The sequence below is a fragment of the Artemia sp. Qi Xiang Cuo genome, chromosome 14, assembly GCF_049724085.1.
Source record: "Artemia sp. Qi Xiang Cuo chromosome 14, ASM4972408v1, whole genome shotgun sequence".
Lineage (NCBI taxonomy): Eukaryota > Metazoa > Arthropoda > Branchiopoda > Anostraca > Artemiidae > Artemia > Artemia sp. Qi Xiang Cuo.
Genome location: NC_142807.1, coordinates 55,164,269 through 55,178,361, shown reverse-complemented (window position 1 = coordinate 55,178,361; position 14,093 = coordinate 55,164,269). Strand labels below are relative to the sequence as shown.

At 36.2% G+C, this 14,093-nt stretch overlaps 1 protein-coding gene across 3 annotated transcripts in view; it reads left to right on the top strand.

Annotated features, from left to right (window-relative positions):
- LOC148944648 (sushi, von Willebrand factor type A, EGF and pentraxin domain-containing protein 1-like) overlaps positions 1-14,093 on the top strand; it is a 190,846-nt gene that overhangs the window by 18,126 nt on the left and 158,627 nt on the right. For all 3 annotated transcript variants that reach the window (XM_089099709.1, XM_089099710.1, XM_089099711.1), the window contains exon 2: positions 4,022-4,592. In XM_089099709.1, coding sequence (XP_088955835.1) covers positions 4,062-4,592 — 531 coding nt within the window. In that variant the 5' untranslated portion in view covers positions 4,022-4,061. The remainder of the gene's footprint in view (positions 1-4,021; positions 4,593-14,093) is intronic.

The following is a 14,093-nucleotide window of genomic DNA, read 5'->3' as shown; positions in this document are numbered from 1 at the left end:
GTCTTGGTGCATGTAGAAGCTCCACCCATATACTCGTACCTCCTCGTCCATTGGACCGCTGATGGCAGATCAGATGAGAACCTTGGATCACGTATTTTCCCAGAAGCTTTCTAAAAATGCCTTTGAAACCAACTCGAGACTTTGAAACCTACTTGTAATTTCTAAAAACATCTAAGAATAAAGTTGCACTACTAATTATCGATTTTTATATATGTATTAGAATAAATTAATTTAAGATAAGATTCTTTAAAATTTAGTGTTACTAAAGTGAAGCCAAGTTTCGTGTTCAAGAGGAATCTGACTTGTTTACCGAAGAAAAACCTAGTGTCGCTTATGTTTATACGTTCTCCGGAGCCCTTGTATCTCGGTCCGGTTTTGTATAATAGTTAAGATAAGGAACGATTCTACTGTATATTATTTATATACTGTGGTTTATACACTCAACAATGAACAAATCATACTATCTCCAGATACTGGAGATTACGATTGCTAACGTTTGAGTTTTTACTGACGAAATGCGATGTCAGAATTAACTAATTATTTCACCTATCTATTTTTAAACTTCGACTATCAACACTGACGAAAATCCCTCACTTCCCTAAGAACTTATTATTTGAAAAACAAAACAAAGAAAAATTTCAGAAAATCATGGTTCCCAGTTATGAATACAACTAAAATGGGTGATGGGGAGCAAAACATGTTTTAGTTTTGATGTCCTTGGAACAAGAAAAATAAATGTTGTTGGCGACCCTAATTCCTGGACAGGTCACGGATCTGCCTCCTGATTATCATTAAGACTATTTCATGAGCTCACTTCTAACTTGACTGAGTGTAGCTAGATGTTTAATTTGAAGCTGCGACACCATAAAAGAGAAAATACGTTGAAAGCATATTTTTCTAATGAAATCATGCCGAATGAACAATTCCCCCCCCCCCCCCCAAAAAAGCGCTAATTTGAAAAAATTTAAGCGCAAATGCCTCAAAAAAGCGTCAAAATGGCGCAAATGCTAAATCAAGTTGCTATCAATCCATGGCAAGTTGGAGAAAATAGCCAATATCTGGCCACTCTGATTTGACTAAGTGACTTTAATTGTTATTGAAGTTAATGCGCAGTAGTTGTCGCTGACTACGCAGCTTTCAGGCAGATTACCCACACCGTAAGAAGCGGTACTGCATCAACTCTTACAGAATGTTTAAGAGGCGTGAAACAGGTATCTGAATTTTCAGGATACATTCTACGATAATTTGTCATTTTCAAATTTGGGATAGTCCTATTATTGAGGCATAATGTTCCATCCGAAACAAGCGATTTTGTGACAAGTCCAGAGCAGTAAATTAAAACAAAAGGACAAGGTACTTACATCGTTTGATTTATTAGTCTCAAATCTCCATTCACAGAGCCAGAATTATGATATTACTTAAACTTTTTCTTGGAGAATTATCTAAAATTCCTTAGAAAACGGGAAACTTGTCTTTTTTTCGATGATTTTCTACAGATTTTCAGTGTTTTCAATCTACAAAAATCCTTACAACAACTTCCAAAAATTTAATTCGGTAGATGGAAGGACCAAAATCTCAGATCTGGAACGATTGCAAAGTTTTATAATTTCGTTCCTTGCGTTTGAACATCGTTCTTGAAGCATTGAGGAAACAGAAAGTCAAACTCGGCGTAAAGACCGGGGTATTGAGGTGGAGCCAACCCCCTCATATACATAATATTTTAAATATGATTTGAGGTTTAATAACGCTCTTTACTTTCATTTAAAAACACTTGTTTTTAGTACCATGGGTACTTTCCCAATATGCTGGCCTCTCTAAAAAGTCAAGTTTGTTTAATGCTAATGAAATAAAATAGGATGAATGTATAATAGTTTAGAAACAAATTTGGGCTATATATTTACACATTAGGGGGAGGGGGATGGGGGTAAAGCAGTGCATATATTAAATACGTAACCCAACCTAACTTAACCTAGGTACCTTCCCCCCCCCCCTAAACCTCAAAAAACACAGTTTAATGTAGTATACGCAATAGAAACCTTGCTGTCATTGCCTACTCTATAACAGTTAAGACGTCAAAAACGGGTTTTTTAATTGCTTACTCTATAGTGATTAACCCGAGAGACCCGTATAATGGGAGAGTACCATACCATATTTTAGTGCCATTGTTTTTAGTACCACATCTAGAGCTACTCCAAAAATAAAGAGGCCTTACTTTTCGAAATAAAGTGAAATTCTCCAAAATAAACCACCCTTACCGGAAAAAGAGGGGAGCTTTCCCCCCTGAGCACCCATACTACACACTTCATTCATATATACATATATTCTTCCTAATGAAGGAAGGTCATAAGTCAAATCCTAATCATCTGAATTTTCATTCAATACTTTTGAAGTACCCTCATAGAAAGGTCTTTTTTGAGGCCTTGGGTTTTTTTTTTCTCCCTATAAAAGAAACCATTGGCCAACACCCTAATAGCTGGTGTGCAATCATTTGATAAGTTTTGTGGTTAATCGGTACCCACATTACCCACACAACCGTATCGGGTAAGCGGGTAATCGGTTTATCATAACGGCTCATTATTTATGGGCTGCGTGTATGTTTAGGGACAAGTGGTATACCACGCGTCACTCTGGACTCTGCTATATAAATACCCTTTTAACCAAGACAGTATCTAAGGGAAGGAGGGGTGGGTTTTGAACCTCCCCCCCCCCCGACATTTTTGTTCAACTCGTAAAAATGTAAGAAAATGGATATAAACAAATTTTCTAAGAATTCTTTAAAGTTTTTTTTTAAATCCCCCAACCCCGAGAAAAAATACCTCCCTCCGAATAAAATTCCTGACTACGACCTTGTTTTCAGTAGCTCTCAAAATATCTCCTCGGTAACACTTCGGCCCTGTTCGATTGAAAATTGCTTTCGAAAGTTGAATGCTAGATCTTGGGACATCCCTTTGGCTCGTTCGCTTTTGTTCTTTGAAAAGGGCAGTAGACCTGTTAATCGTTAATCAAATCAACCCTCGTTCAGTAATCTACGATTATTGATACAAAACAACCATCCACGGGGAGGAAAACACGCATGCATGTCTATTTTTCCCTTGGAATATATGTAATATCATGTTTTGTAGATAGTGGATTCAGGGTTCCAATACATGTTGAATTTTAATATGCAATTTTCATCAAGGTCGCAGACATTTTGGTCGAATTTAATCCCTTTTATTTACAACCACTTATAACTTTCGATGAACACCTTTATAATTAATAAATTTACGGATTTAGATTCAGCAAAAATAATTAATTTTGTTGTTACATATATTATAAACAGAACTTAGGTTTTTTTTGTACTGAAAAAGGGTTGTTCTTTACTTTCAGTTTGTTACCATGATCTATTTGATTCAAGGCTCTCTTGAATGTGAGAGAAACTACCACTCTTTCTTCAACCTCCAATTTGAATATATATATATATATATATATATATATATATATATATATATATATATATATATATATATATATATATATATATATATATATATATATATATATAGTGGTGTTGTGAATACACAACAGTATAGTGTGTTGAGAATACAATCATCCTGAAAAAAATGTATCAATTCAAACGTGCTGAAGGATAGGGGGAGAAGGTATAAAGTACCAGAAATGAATTATGGGGCTAAAATTTCTTCGGTGCTTGGCGAAAAGTTTTTTTCTATTAGAGTGCCCCACATCTCTCCCTTCTGTGCAGGTAATTATATGAATATAACTTTTATGTTACGCTAAAAATAGCTCTGCAATAAAAGGGGAGCTATCACCGCGCAGTCCCCGTTTTGCACCACAAACCAGGTTTATTCAGTTTGCACCACGAAATGACAGAAATGACACAGAATGACTGCAGTACAATCAATTTTACTGCTTAGAATGGGCACCAGAATGTTCGATGTATTTACTAAGAGCTTTCTCCCGATATTCTAGAACCATTCAGGCCACATAACTGTTTCATCTTATGTTTTTATTGCTTTATTTATAGGATTCGCTTATAAAACCCGTTGGCAAACAATGGTTCCAGCATGACGAAAAAAATACAAACACTGTGCATTTACTCATTCCTGTTTCTAGTGCTTCTTGCTTGTGTCAATAGCTACAAGGGAATTAATTACGGCTATGGAGATAGTGAGCAGTTCCTAAATTATGGTCATAAAAAACTCAAAGACGATAGACACGAAAACAGTGTTCTCAAGTCTAAGGTTGAGGTGCTCGGAGGAATCCTAAAGAAGCATGTGGAACTCCTTAGGAGCACCCCAAACCAGCGGATTGAACTGGTTTTTCTGGTCGATTCTTCTGCTTCTGTTGGCTCTGAGAACTTCTTCAACGAGTTGAAATTTGTTAAAAAGCTGTTAGCAGACTTTACTGTGTCATACGATACAACAAGAGTATCGGTCGTTACTTTTTCATCAAAGAATCGAGTTGTACGAAACATATATCATATTACGAATGCCTCGTTGAACAATCACAAGTGTAAGCTGTTAGAAGAAGAGATACCTGCAATTGGATATACAGGTGGGGGAACCTACACTTTAGGAGCTGTCCTGGAGGCACAAGTTAGTCATTTCTCTTTTTTAAAAGCGAGTCCACAACACTCCCCCTTTCCCTTTCCTTTTCTTTCCCCTTTCCACTCCCCCTTTCCCCTTTTTGTATCTAAAGAGCTCTCTTCGTGTAAAAAATAACCCTTCCAAGAGCCAATGCAACCTTGTTTTAAACCTTTTTATGCCATATTTTAGTAGAAGTAGCAAATTGGCTTTCAAAGTTTTAGACTCACAAGGATATTTCCTAAGAATTAGGACACCAAAGTCGATTTTTTTTTTAAAGAAGTTGAATAAAAGAAAACGAGTCTTTTCATCTCAAAATAAGGAGCAGCATTAAAATGGTATGATTTCTTTCAAGATCTTGTCCCTATTTGGGGGAGTTTCCCCCCGTTTTTCAAAAAGCACGCAAATTTTCTCTCTTAATTTTTGATAGGTAACCTGAATAGGTAACCTAATGATTTTGCATATTTGGAATCAGCATAAAAAAATTTATACATTATTTTTTATATAAAATTCCATTTTTAGAGTTTTGGTTACTATTAAACCAAGATGCTTCTTACTTACAGTTCATTGCTACGAACTATTTGATCATATAGTGTTTTGCATGGACAAAATCGAAACGTGGTGTACAAGGAAGTTTGAAGCGAAGAGATTACTCGCTTATACTTCCGAGGCAGGAAATGTGCTTTAATTTCATTAATTTATTTTTAAAACGTATTTCCTTTATCTAGTTATATTGTTCCTCAAATGTATCTTGGAAAGGGAAGCCAAATAACCTTGCTTATTTTACCTGTTGCTGTTGCAAATACCTGTTGCTGTATATTCCTGGTGTTACTATGTCAAGTTTTGAGTCGGTATAAATAACACAAAACTTAATCGTTTTCTGTAGGATTAAATAAAAAAGAATCAAGTTTTTTTCAACTGAAAGTAAGGAGCGGCATTAAAACATAAAACAAACATAAATTATTGCGTATTTGAGGGGGGTTGCTCCTTCTCAACACCTCACTCTTTAAGCTAAAGTTTTTTAGTACTTTTAAAGATAGCTTCTTATTGTTCTAATTAAAAGAACATAGTGTTTCAGGAGTCCTTCTTAAAGGACTGGAACATAATTCAAACTTTAGTGCAAAGAACGAGATGTCGAGGAGGAGCAACCCCCCTCAAATACAATAATTTTTATTTGTTTTAAGTTTTAATGTTGCTCCTTACTTTCAGTTGAAAAATGTGTTTTTTATTTAAGTTCTTATCGTTTTTTAAATAATGCCTGGAAATTTGACTAAACCTTCACGGAAAAATCTCTCCTCCCTAAGACATAAGAAGAATTTCGAAGATTTTACACCCTAGAAATTCTGGCGAATTTCTAAAGTATAAAATTTCTCCTGAAAAATTCACCCCCTGGATTTTTATGCTGATTTCAAATATTTAAGTTTCATCAAGTTTAGTCTTACCCATCAAAAGTTATGCGCCTGAGAAAATTTGCCTTATTTTGAAAAAAGGGGGAAACACCACCTTAAAATCATAGAACTTAACTGAAAATCACGCCATCACATTCAGCATATCAGAAAACTCTGCTATAGAAGTTTCAAGCTCCTATCTGCAAAAATGTGGGATTTTGTATTTTTTGCCAGAAAAAAGATCACGGATGCGTGCTTATTTGTTTCATTTTTTGCTTGTTTGTTTGTTTATTTTCCCAGGGGTGATTGTATCGAACCAGTGGTCCTAGAAGATCGCGGGAGGGCTCATTCAAACGGAAATTAAAAATTCTAGTGCTCTTTTTTAAGTGACAAAAAAAGTGGAGGTTTAACTAGGCCCCCTCCTATGCTCTTTTTTTTTCCAAAGTCACCCGTTCAAAGTTTTGAGATAGCCATTTTGTTCAGCATGGTCGGAACAGTACAATAATTATGTCTTTGAGGCTGACTTAATCCCCCACAGTACCCGGGGGAAGGTCTGCAAGTAATGAACTTTGCCCAATGTTTACGTATAGTATTGGTTATTGGGAAATATACAGAAGTTTTCAGGGGGCATTTTTTCTGATAGTTGGGGGGGAGGAGGTTCGGGGGTTACGTGGGAGGATCTTTCCAAGGAGGAAGTTTTAATGGGGGAAGGGACAATGCTATGAAGGGGAGGTCGGGTTTCAAAGCAATATTTAAAAAAACGATCAGAAATTTAATAATAAAAAAAACTTTTTTCATCTGAAAGTAAGGAGCAACATCAAAATTTTAAACGAACAGAAATTATTACGTATATGATTTGGCTCACCCCCTAGTCATTACCTCGCTCTTTACGCTAAAATTTTTTGTACTTTCATCAAAGCTATTTATTCTAATTAACGGCCTTTGTGATTAAGAGGTCATTCATGAAGAATTGGAACAAAATTTGAACTTTAGCGTAATGAGCGAGGTATCAAACAGTTCGTGGTAACGAACTGTAAGTAAGGAGCGACCCGGCTCAATGGTAACCGAAACACTAAAAAACGGAATTTCGATACAAGTACATACATCAAAATAATCAGATTTTAATGTTGATGTCAAATTTATATTTTTCCTGTAGGTTAATGTTACCCATCAAACGTTAGACTCCTCGAAAAATCTAGCTGATTTTTGGAAAAAGGGGACAGACCCCTTAAAAGGTATATAATATTAATGAAAATCACACCATCATATTCATCGTATCAGAGAACCCTACTGTAGAGGTTTCAAGTTCCTATCTGCAAAAATGTGGAATTTTCCATTTTTTGCCAGAAGAAAGATCACGGATGCATGTTTATTTGGGGTTTTTTTCCAGGGGCGATCGTATCGACCCAGTGGTCCTAGAATATCGTGAGAATGCTCATTCGAACAGAAATTAAAAGCTCTAGTGCCCTTTTTAAGTGACAAAAAATAATGGAGGGCAACTAGGCCCCCTGCCGCGCTCATTTTTTTCCCAAAGTCACCCGATCAAAATTTTGAGATAGCCCTTTTGTTCAGCATGGTCGAAAATATTATAACTATGTCTTTTAGGATGACTTAATCCCTCTATGCCCCCAGAAGGAGGGCTGAAAGGTATGAACTTTACCCAATGTTAACGTATATGTTAACGGTTATTGGTTCCCGGCTCAATGGTAACCGAAACTCGAGAAAACGGTATTTTGATACAAATAGATACATCAAAAGAATTGGATTTTAATGTTGATTTCAAATATGTAAGTTTCATCAAGTTTAATTGTACCTATCAAAAGTTACGCACCTGAAAAAATTTGGCTGATTTTCGAAAAAAGGGGAAAAGACCCCCTAAAAGTTATAGAACCCTAATGAAAATTGCATCATCATATTCTGCGTATCAGAGAGCCCTACTGTGGAGGTTTCAAGCTCCTATCTACAAAAATGTGGAATTTTGTATTTTTTGCCAGAAGAAAGATCACGGGTGCGTGTTTATTTTTATTTTTTTTCCCCCAGGGGTGATCGCATCGACCCAGCGGCCCTAGAATATCTTGGGAGGGCTCATTGGTATTAAAAATAAAATTTCCATTGTCCTTTTCAATTGACTAGAAAAAATGGAGGGCAACTAGGCCCCCTCCCGTGCTCACTGTTTTCCAAAATTCACCCGGTCAAAATTTGGAGACATCCATTTTTGTTGGCATGGTCAAAAACTCTGTAACTATGTCTTTTAGGATGACTTAATCCCCCGAAGTTCCCGGTAGGAGGGCTGAAAGTTATGAACTTTACCCAATGTTAACATATAGTATTGGTTATTGGGAAGTATACAGTACAGACGTTTTCAGGGGAGATTTTTCCTGGTAGTTGGGGGGGGGGCAGGGACGTACGCAAGGGCGGGCTCTGCCCCCCCCCCCCGAAATCTCACGATTTTTTTCATTTTCCCATAATTTTCTGATTTTTCTCACAGAATAATGGGTTTGAAGGATTTCCCCCCCCCGAAAAAAATGCCCCCCCCCCCAAGAAAGTTCCTGCGTACGTGCCTGGGGTCGGGGGTTATGTAGGAGGATCTTTCCATGAAGGAAATTTTCATGGGGGAATTGGACATTGCTATGAAGGGGATGCCGGACTTCCCAGCATTATTTAAAAAAAGATCAGAAATTAAATATAAAAAAACAAGTTTTTCAACTGCAACAGCAGCAACATCAAAACTTTAAACGAACAGAAAATATTACATATATGATTGGGTTCACCCCTAGTCAATACCTTACTCTTTAAGCCAAAGATTTTTTAATACTTTCATAAGAGCTATTTATTCTAATTAAAGGCCTTTGTGATTAGGCGGTCATTTTTAAAGAATTGGAACAAAATTCAGAACTTAGCTTAAAGAGCAAGTTATTGACTAGGGGGCGAACTCCCTAATATATTTATTAAAAATATATGAATAAAGAAGTTTGTTACGTAAGTTAATTCGTAAGCTACGTATATTTATTACTAATAAAAACGTTCGTAAATAAAATGAAACAAGTTTCGAGAAAGCCATTTAACCGAATAAAAGTAAATTAATATGAAAATTTTGTTTTAATTATTCATGTACTGTGAGTCAAGATCAAAACCTGCATTTATTCAAAAACGTTCAAAAATTAAATTAAAAAAAACAAGTTTTTTTAACTGAAAGTAAGGAGCGAAATTAAAACTTAAAACGAACATAAATTTTTCCGTATATTAACGGGGCTGTCCCCTCCTCAACGCCTTGCTCTTTACGCTAAAGTTTGAGTTTCTCACGACTCTGTTTTTTTTTTAACAATAAAAAACTTTAGCGTAAAGAGCGAAGCGTTGAGGAGGGGACAGCCTCTTTCATATACGGAATGATTTCTGTTCGTTTTAATTTTGCTCCTTACTTTCAGTTAAAAAAACTTTTTTTTTTATTTGATCTAAATCAGAGGCAGCGTTGTAATGCTAGCACTAAAAATGACAATACACTAATTATTGTCAATAGCCTACTAAAATGATTAAATAATAATAAGGCCCCAGCTGCTAGTAGTGTGGTAAATGAGTTTTTTTTTTAATATGGTGGTTATGAGTTTGGAAATAAAATACTGAAAATTAGGATTATGATTTTTGAAAAAGGGGAAGTACCTAGTGATTTTCGGATAACTTCAACTAAATCCCTCTATAGCGAAGGGGATAAAATTAAGTGTGGTAATTATAGTGGCATACAGGAAGCAAATTACTTAGTATGATGATACTTTTAAGACTTTTGCTGTGGATAAAGTTTTAAAAGAAGAACAGCGTAGTTTTAGGAAAGGGAGAGGATGCATTCTTAGATTAATGATTGACACCTCAGTTTTATAGATTATGAAATTGCGTTTGATTCAGCTGATAGAGGAGCTTTAGCAAAGGTTCTATCATATCCAGATAAATACACTAAAGTGATTAGTGGTATGTACGAGAATGAAATGGCTGTGGTTAAGGTAGGTAATGCAGTAAGTATCTGGTTTCGTATTAAATCAGGGGTTAAGCAGGGTTGCGTTCTATCCCCACTTATGTGGTTCGTTCTTATGGACTTGTCGTAAGGAGCACATAAAAGTCAATGGAAGGACACGGAATCAATTGGTTAAGTAAAACTGTCCTATAATTCGATTATTCTGATGATTTAAGCATCCTAGAGGAAAATGTTAGCAAAATGAATGAATCTTTGGAGGTTTCGAGAGTTCAGTGTGAAAGAATAGGTTTGAAAATTAATGTCGACAATAGAAATTAACTAAAATTAGTAATGAGTGATGGCGAAAAGGTGGTAATGCGTAGCAAGAAGATCAACAAAGTGGACAACTTCACTTACCTAGTTAATATTATTAGTAAAGACGATGGGTCCATAGAAGATGTTAAAAGTAGAATAATCAAGGCCCAGGTTTTTTTTCAAAGCTAAAAAAAGTTTGGAAGAATAGGAAGATAAGTCTGCGAACCAAGATTATAGTATTGGAGGTCACAGTGATGACAGTATTCAATTATAATTCTGAAGAATGGGTGCTCCGAAAACCAGAGGAGGATATGCTAAATGTTTTCCATTGAAATTGTCTTGGGTAGCCAACTGACTGACTGTAGGCTATCTCGAACAGTAAAATGTGCGAAAAACACTATTCAATCCCGCTTTCTAGGGCTATAATGAGAAAAAGGTTGAGATGGCTAGAACACGTTCTGCGGATGAAGGCTGGGAGATTGTCAAAGATCACCTTATCGGCCAACTATTAAAGGCCAATCGGAAATCAGGTCGTCTCCAAATAGGGTGGAAGGATGTCGTAAGGAAAAATTTAAGGGAAAGGGGAAATTCTTGGCAGGGTGTAAAGGGGGATGGTTTGAATAGGTTGAGATGGAGGAGGAATGGGCGTAGCTGTGGTGGCCTCGACGTCGGCTACATCTACGAGCCTAGCCCGTAGAAGTAGAAACATCTTAGAAAAAGAGGAAGTAGGCAAAAAATCAGTCAAAAATCAGCCTAAGAATTGCCATTAAGCCATTACGCCATTAAGATTACAAACTGTATTAATGGCAAACAGCCATTAAAATTGATTGATGTTTTGAAGGTGTTTTCACCGTTTTTCGAAATCAGGCAAATTTTCTCAGGATCAGTATAAAAAGCCTATTCTTTTGATGTATCTATTGTTATCAAAATTCTGCTTTTGAGTTTGGTCACAGCTGAGCCAGGACACCCTTGCTTAAAGCTCGTTACCACGAACTGTTTGGTAAAAAATTTAATTGTTTTATGTTAAAATTCAATGACACAGTTCTTCATTTATTTCCTAAGAAACCAGAGGACAATCGGGCTTGAACCAGTAGCCTCTGGATCTGTAGCCAAATGCTCTACCACTGTGCAATGAGGTATCAAACATCCCAATAATAAATACCAATCTGAACAGCTCTTTCCGCAAGGCCTGTGGCGTCATGTTATCCCCAAAGGCATAGTTATTGAACCTTTCAACTATGCTAGCTCAATTTGGTCGAACGATTTTAGAGGATGGGGGCTAGCTGCCTTCCAATCTTTTCGGTCACTTAGAAAGGCTACTACAATGTTAAATTTTAGTTTGAATGAGCCTTTTGCCGGTCTTCTAGGAACATTGGTTCGATAAGATTACCCCCGGGAAAAAAACAACAACAAATAAACACGCATCCATGATCTTTTTCTGGCATAAAATACAAAATTCCACAGTTTTGTAAATAGAAGCTTGAAACTTCTGTAATTGAGTTTCCTGATACGCTAAATCTGACAATGTGATTTTGGGCACTATTGAGCTGCGTCGCTCCTTGATACAGCTCGTTATATGCTTGATGCCAATGATGCTTGATGCATTGACACTTGATACCATGCGTCTGATAAATGGAGCAGCTGCACCAAATAATATTCATATTTTTCGAATTCACACCACCTGCTGAATTAAACTTATGTGTACGTTTCAGCACGAGAGACAGGGTGGAAGGCAGGGTGGGAGGCAGGGTGGAAGGCAAAGACTTAGAAAGGAGTCTTGACCCACATAGTTTTTTCTACTAAGGAGGCCGCAAGTAAGCTTTCTTAGTAGGCCTCTGAGTAAACCTTCTTGGTTCTAACCTCTGATGGCTTGTATACGGCGGCTTAAATTTTAGGAGAAAAGATTCATTACAAAACAAAACTATGATTCTATTCCTTTTACCTGACATTATTTCACATTAATGGGATTTACTGATAAATGCATACCCTTTCGGCTGGTATTTATCTTAAGAGGATTAAAATGTTGTCTTGCCACATAATAAAAAGGAACCTGATTTTTAATTGGAATTTGATAGAAGTTAAGTAACAGATACAAATCGACAGAGCGACATAAATTGTTTCTTTATAAAAAGACACTTGTTTTATTCTGCAAGACAACATTCAGACCGGTGCAGAATAATTTTGTAACAGTGCAAGATACGCATACAAGGGAAGTTCAGGCTCCGACCTCCCCCACCCCAGAAATTTTGTTCGAGTCGTAGAACCCTAACAAAATACGGATAAACTTATTTTTGCAGAAAAAAAACTTGAATACACCCCCCCCCAAAAAAAAACTCCTTCCCCTGAAGGAAAATCCTGGATATGACCCCACTTATCAGGCGTCCACGGGTCCCCTGGATGCCACCATTTCAAAGAGGGAGAGGGATAATCCAACCTCCAAATATTTATCTTAAGGATCGTGTAGGATAAATTAAAATACCATGGACGAAAAATGTACCTTTGATTCTCTAATTATCTCTGAAAAGTTACCCTTATTTAGCCTCCCCCCTCCCCCTAGAACTATGGTTTAGTCGTGCAGGTGTATATCTCTACATAAGTCAGAGGATTAATACTGTTGTAGCAAATACTCCTCTTTTTTTTTACAGAGAAAGGGTCTTAAAATGAAAATGTGTTATATAACGTATGTGCTTCTTGTACTTTTTGGACATTAAACTGACAATGCACAGTTTTTGGACTTACTTTCAAAATTAACATTTTGATTACTAACTATGAGTATATGTGTATTAAACTGACAATGCACATTCATTTGTATTTTTTCAGTAAAGTGCAAATTTTGTTCTGGCCTTGGGAAGGCATAGGGGTTTTATGCCCAACTTATGTTAATTTCTGCTTGTTTTGAGTTTGACTCGGTTATTTATTGTCGTGTCTGTTCGTTTTGGGTTTCAGTTATTTATCGATGCAGATTTTCGGTAGTTTCACGCTTGGTAGATTATTTGATTTTATTTTTGCTCATTTTTGGTTTAATGGAGTTCTTTACTTTTCTTTGAAAAACTGATTTTGTGGAAAAAGTTTATTTAATTAATTTCTGTTCGTTTTATATTGACATAGTCTTTTCAGGGAAAAAGAAAATAATACTTTATTTTTTTTTTGTTTTTTAAGACTTTATAGTTTGGCCTGCTATTTGTATGGTGGAGAAAAATTTTCAGCAATTTTTTAACAACATTAACCCTTTTAAAAATCTGGACACAAATAATACTGTTTAATTTAGTTTCATACCTCCTCTAGTTGACCTGAAATGGAAAACTTGGTACCATTCGCAAAACAATTTGTTTACTTTCTTTGATAGCTTGGATAAAATTACGCTATTTTGATTTGGTTAAATTTTAAGAGCAGAAAGGGGTGGGTTGGCTTGGGTGGGTGGTCGTGGAAGAAGGATTAGTTACACCTCAAATCACTTTCGACTATTAAAAGTGGAAGCAGCCATTTCTATTTTCAATCGAATGAACTCTTTTCGAATTTCCCACTGCAATTCTTTTGGTACAAAGAGCCCTGGTATAAGCGGAAGAAAATAAAATAACACATTATACCCACTTCGATCTTTACTATAAAAATGTCAAGCCTTTCTATCACTTTCGACTATTAAAAAGGGCACTATGCCTTTCGATTTCCAATCAAATGAGCCCTTTTGGAAACGACAATGCTTTCTATAAACACCTTATATGCCCCCGGGGCATAAATAATAACCCTTACCCTAAGGTCTGTTAGGGTGGTTGTCATCCTCTAACACCGAATTTCCAGAACTTTCAACTACGTTAAACAACATGGCTATCTCCAAGTTTTGATTAGATGTGTTTGGAGAAATGGTGG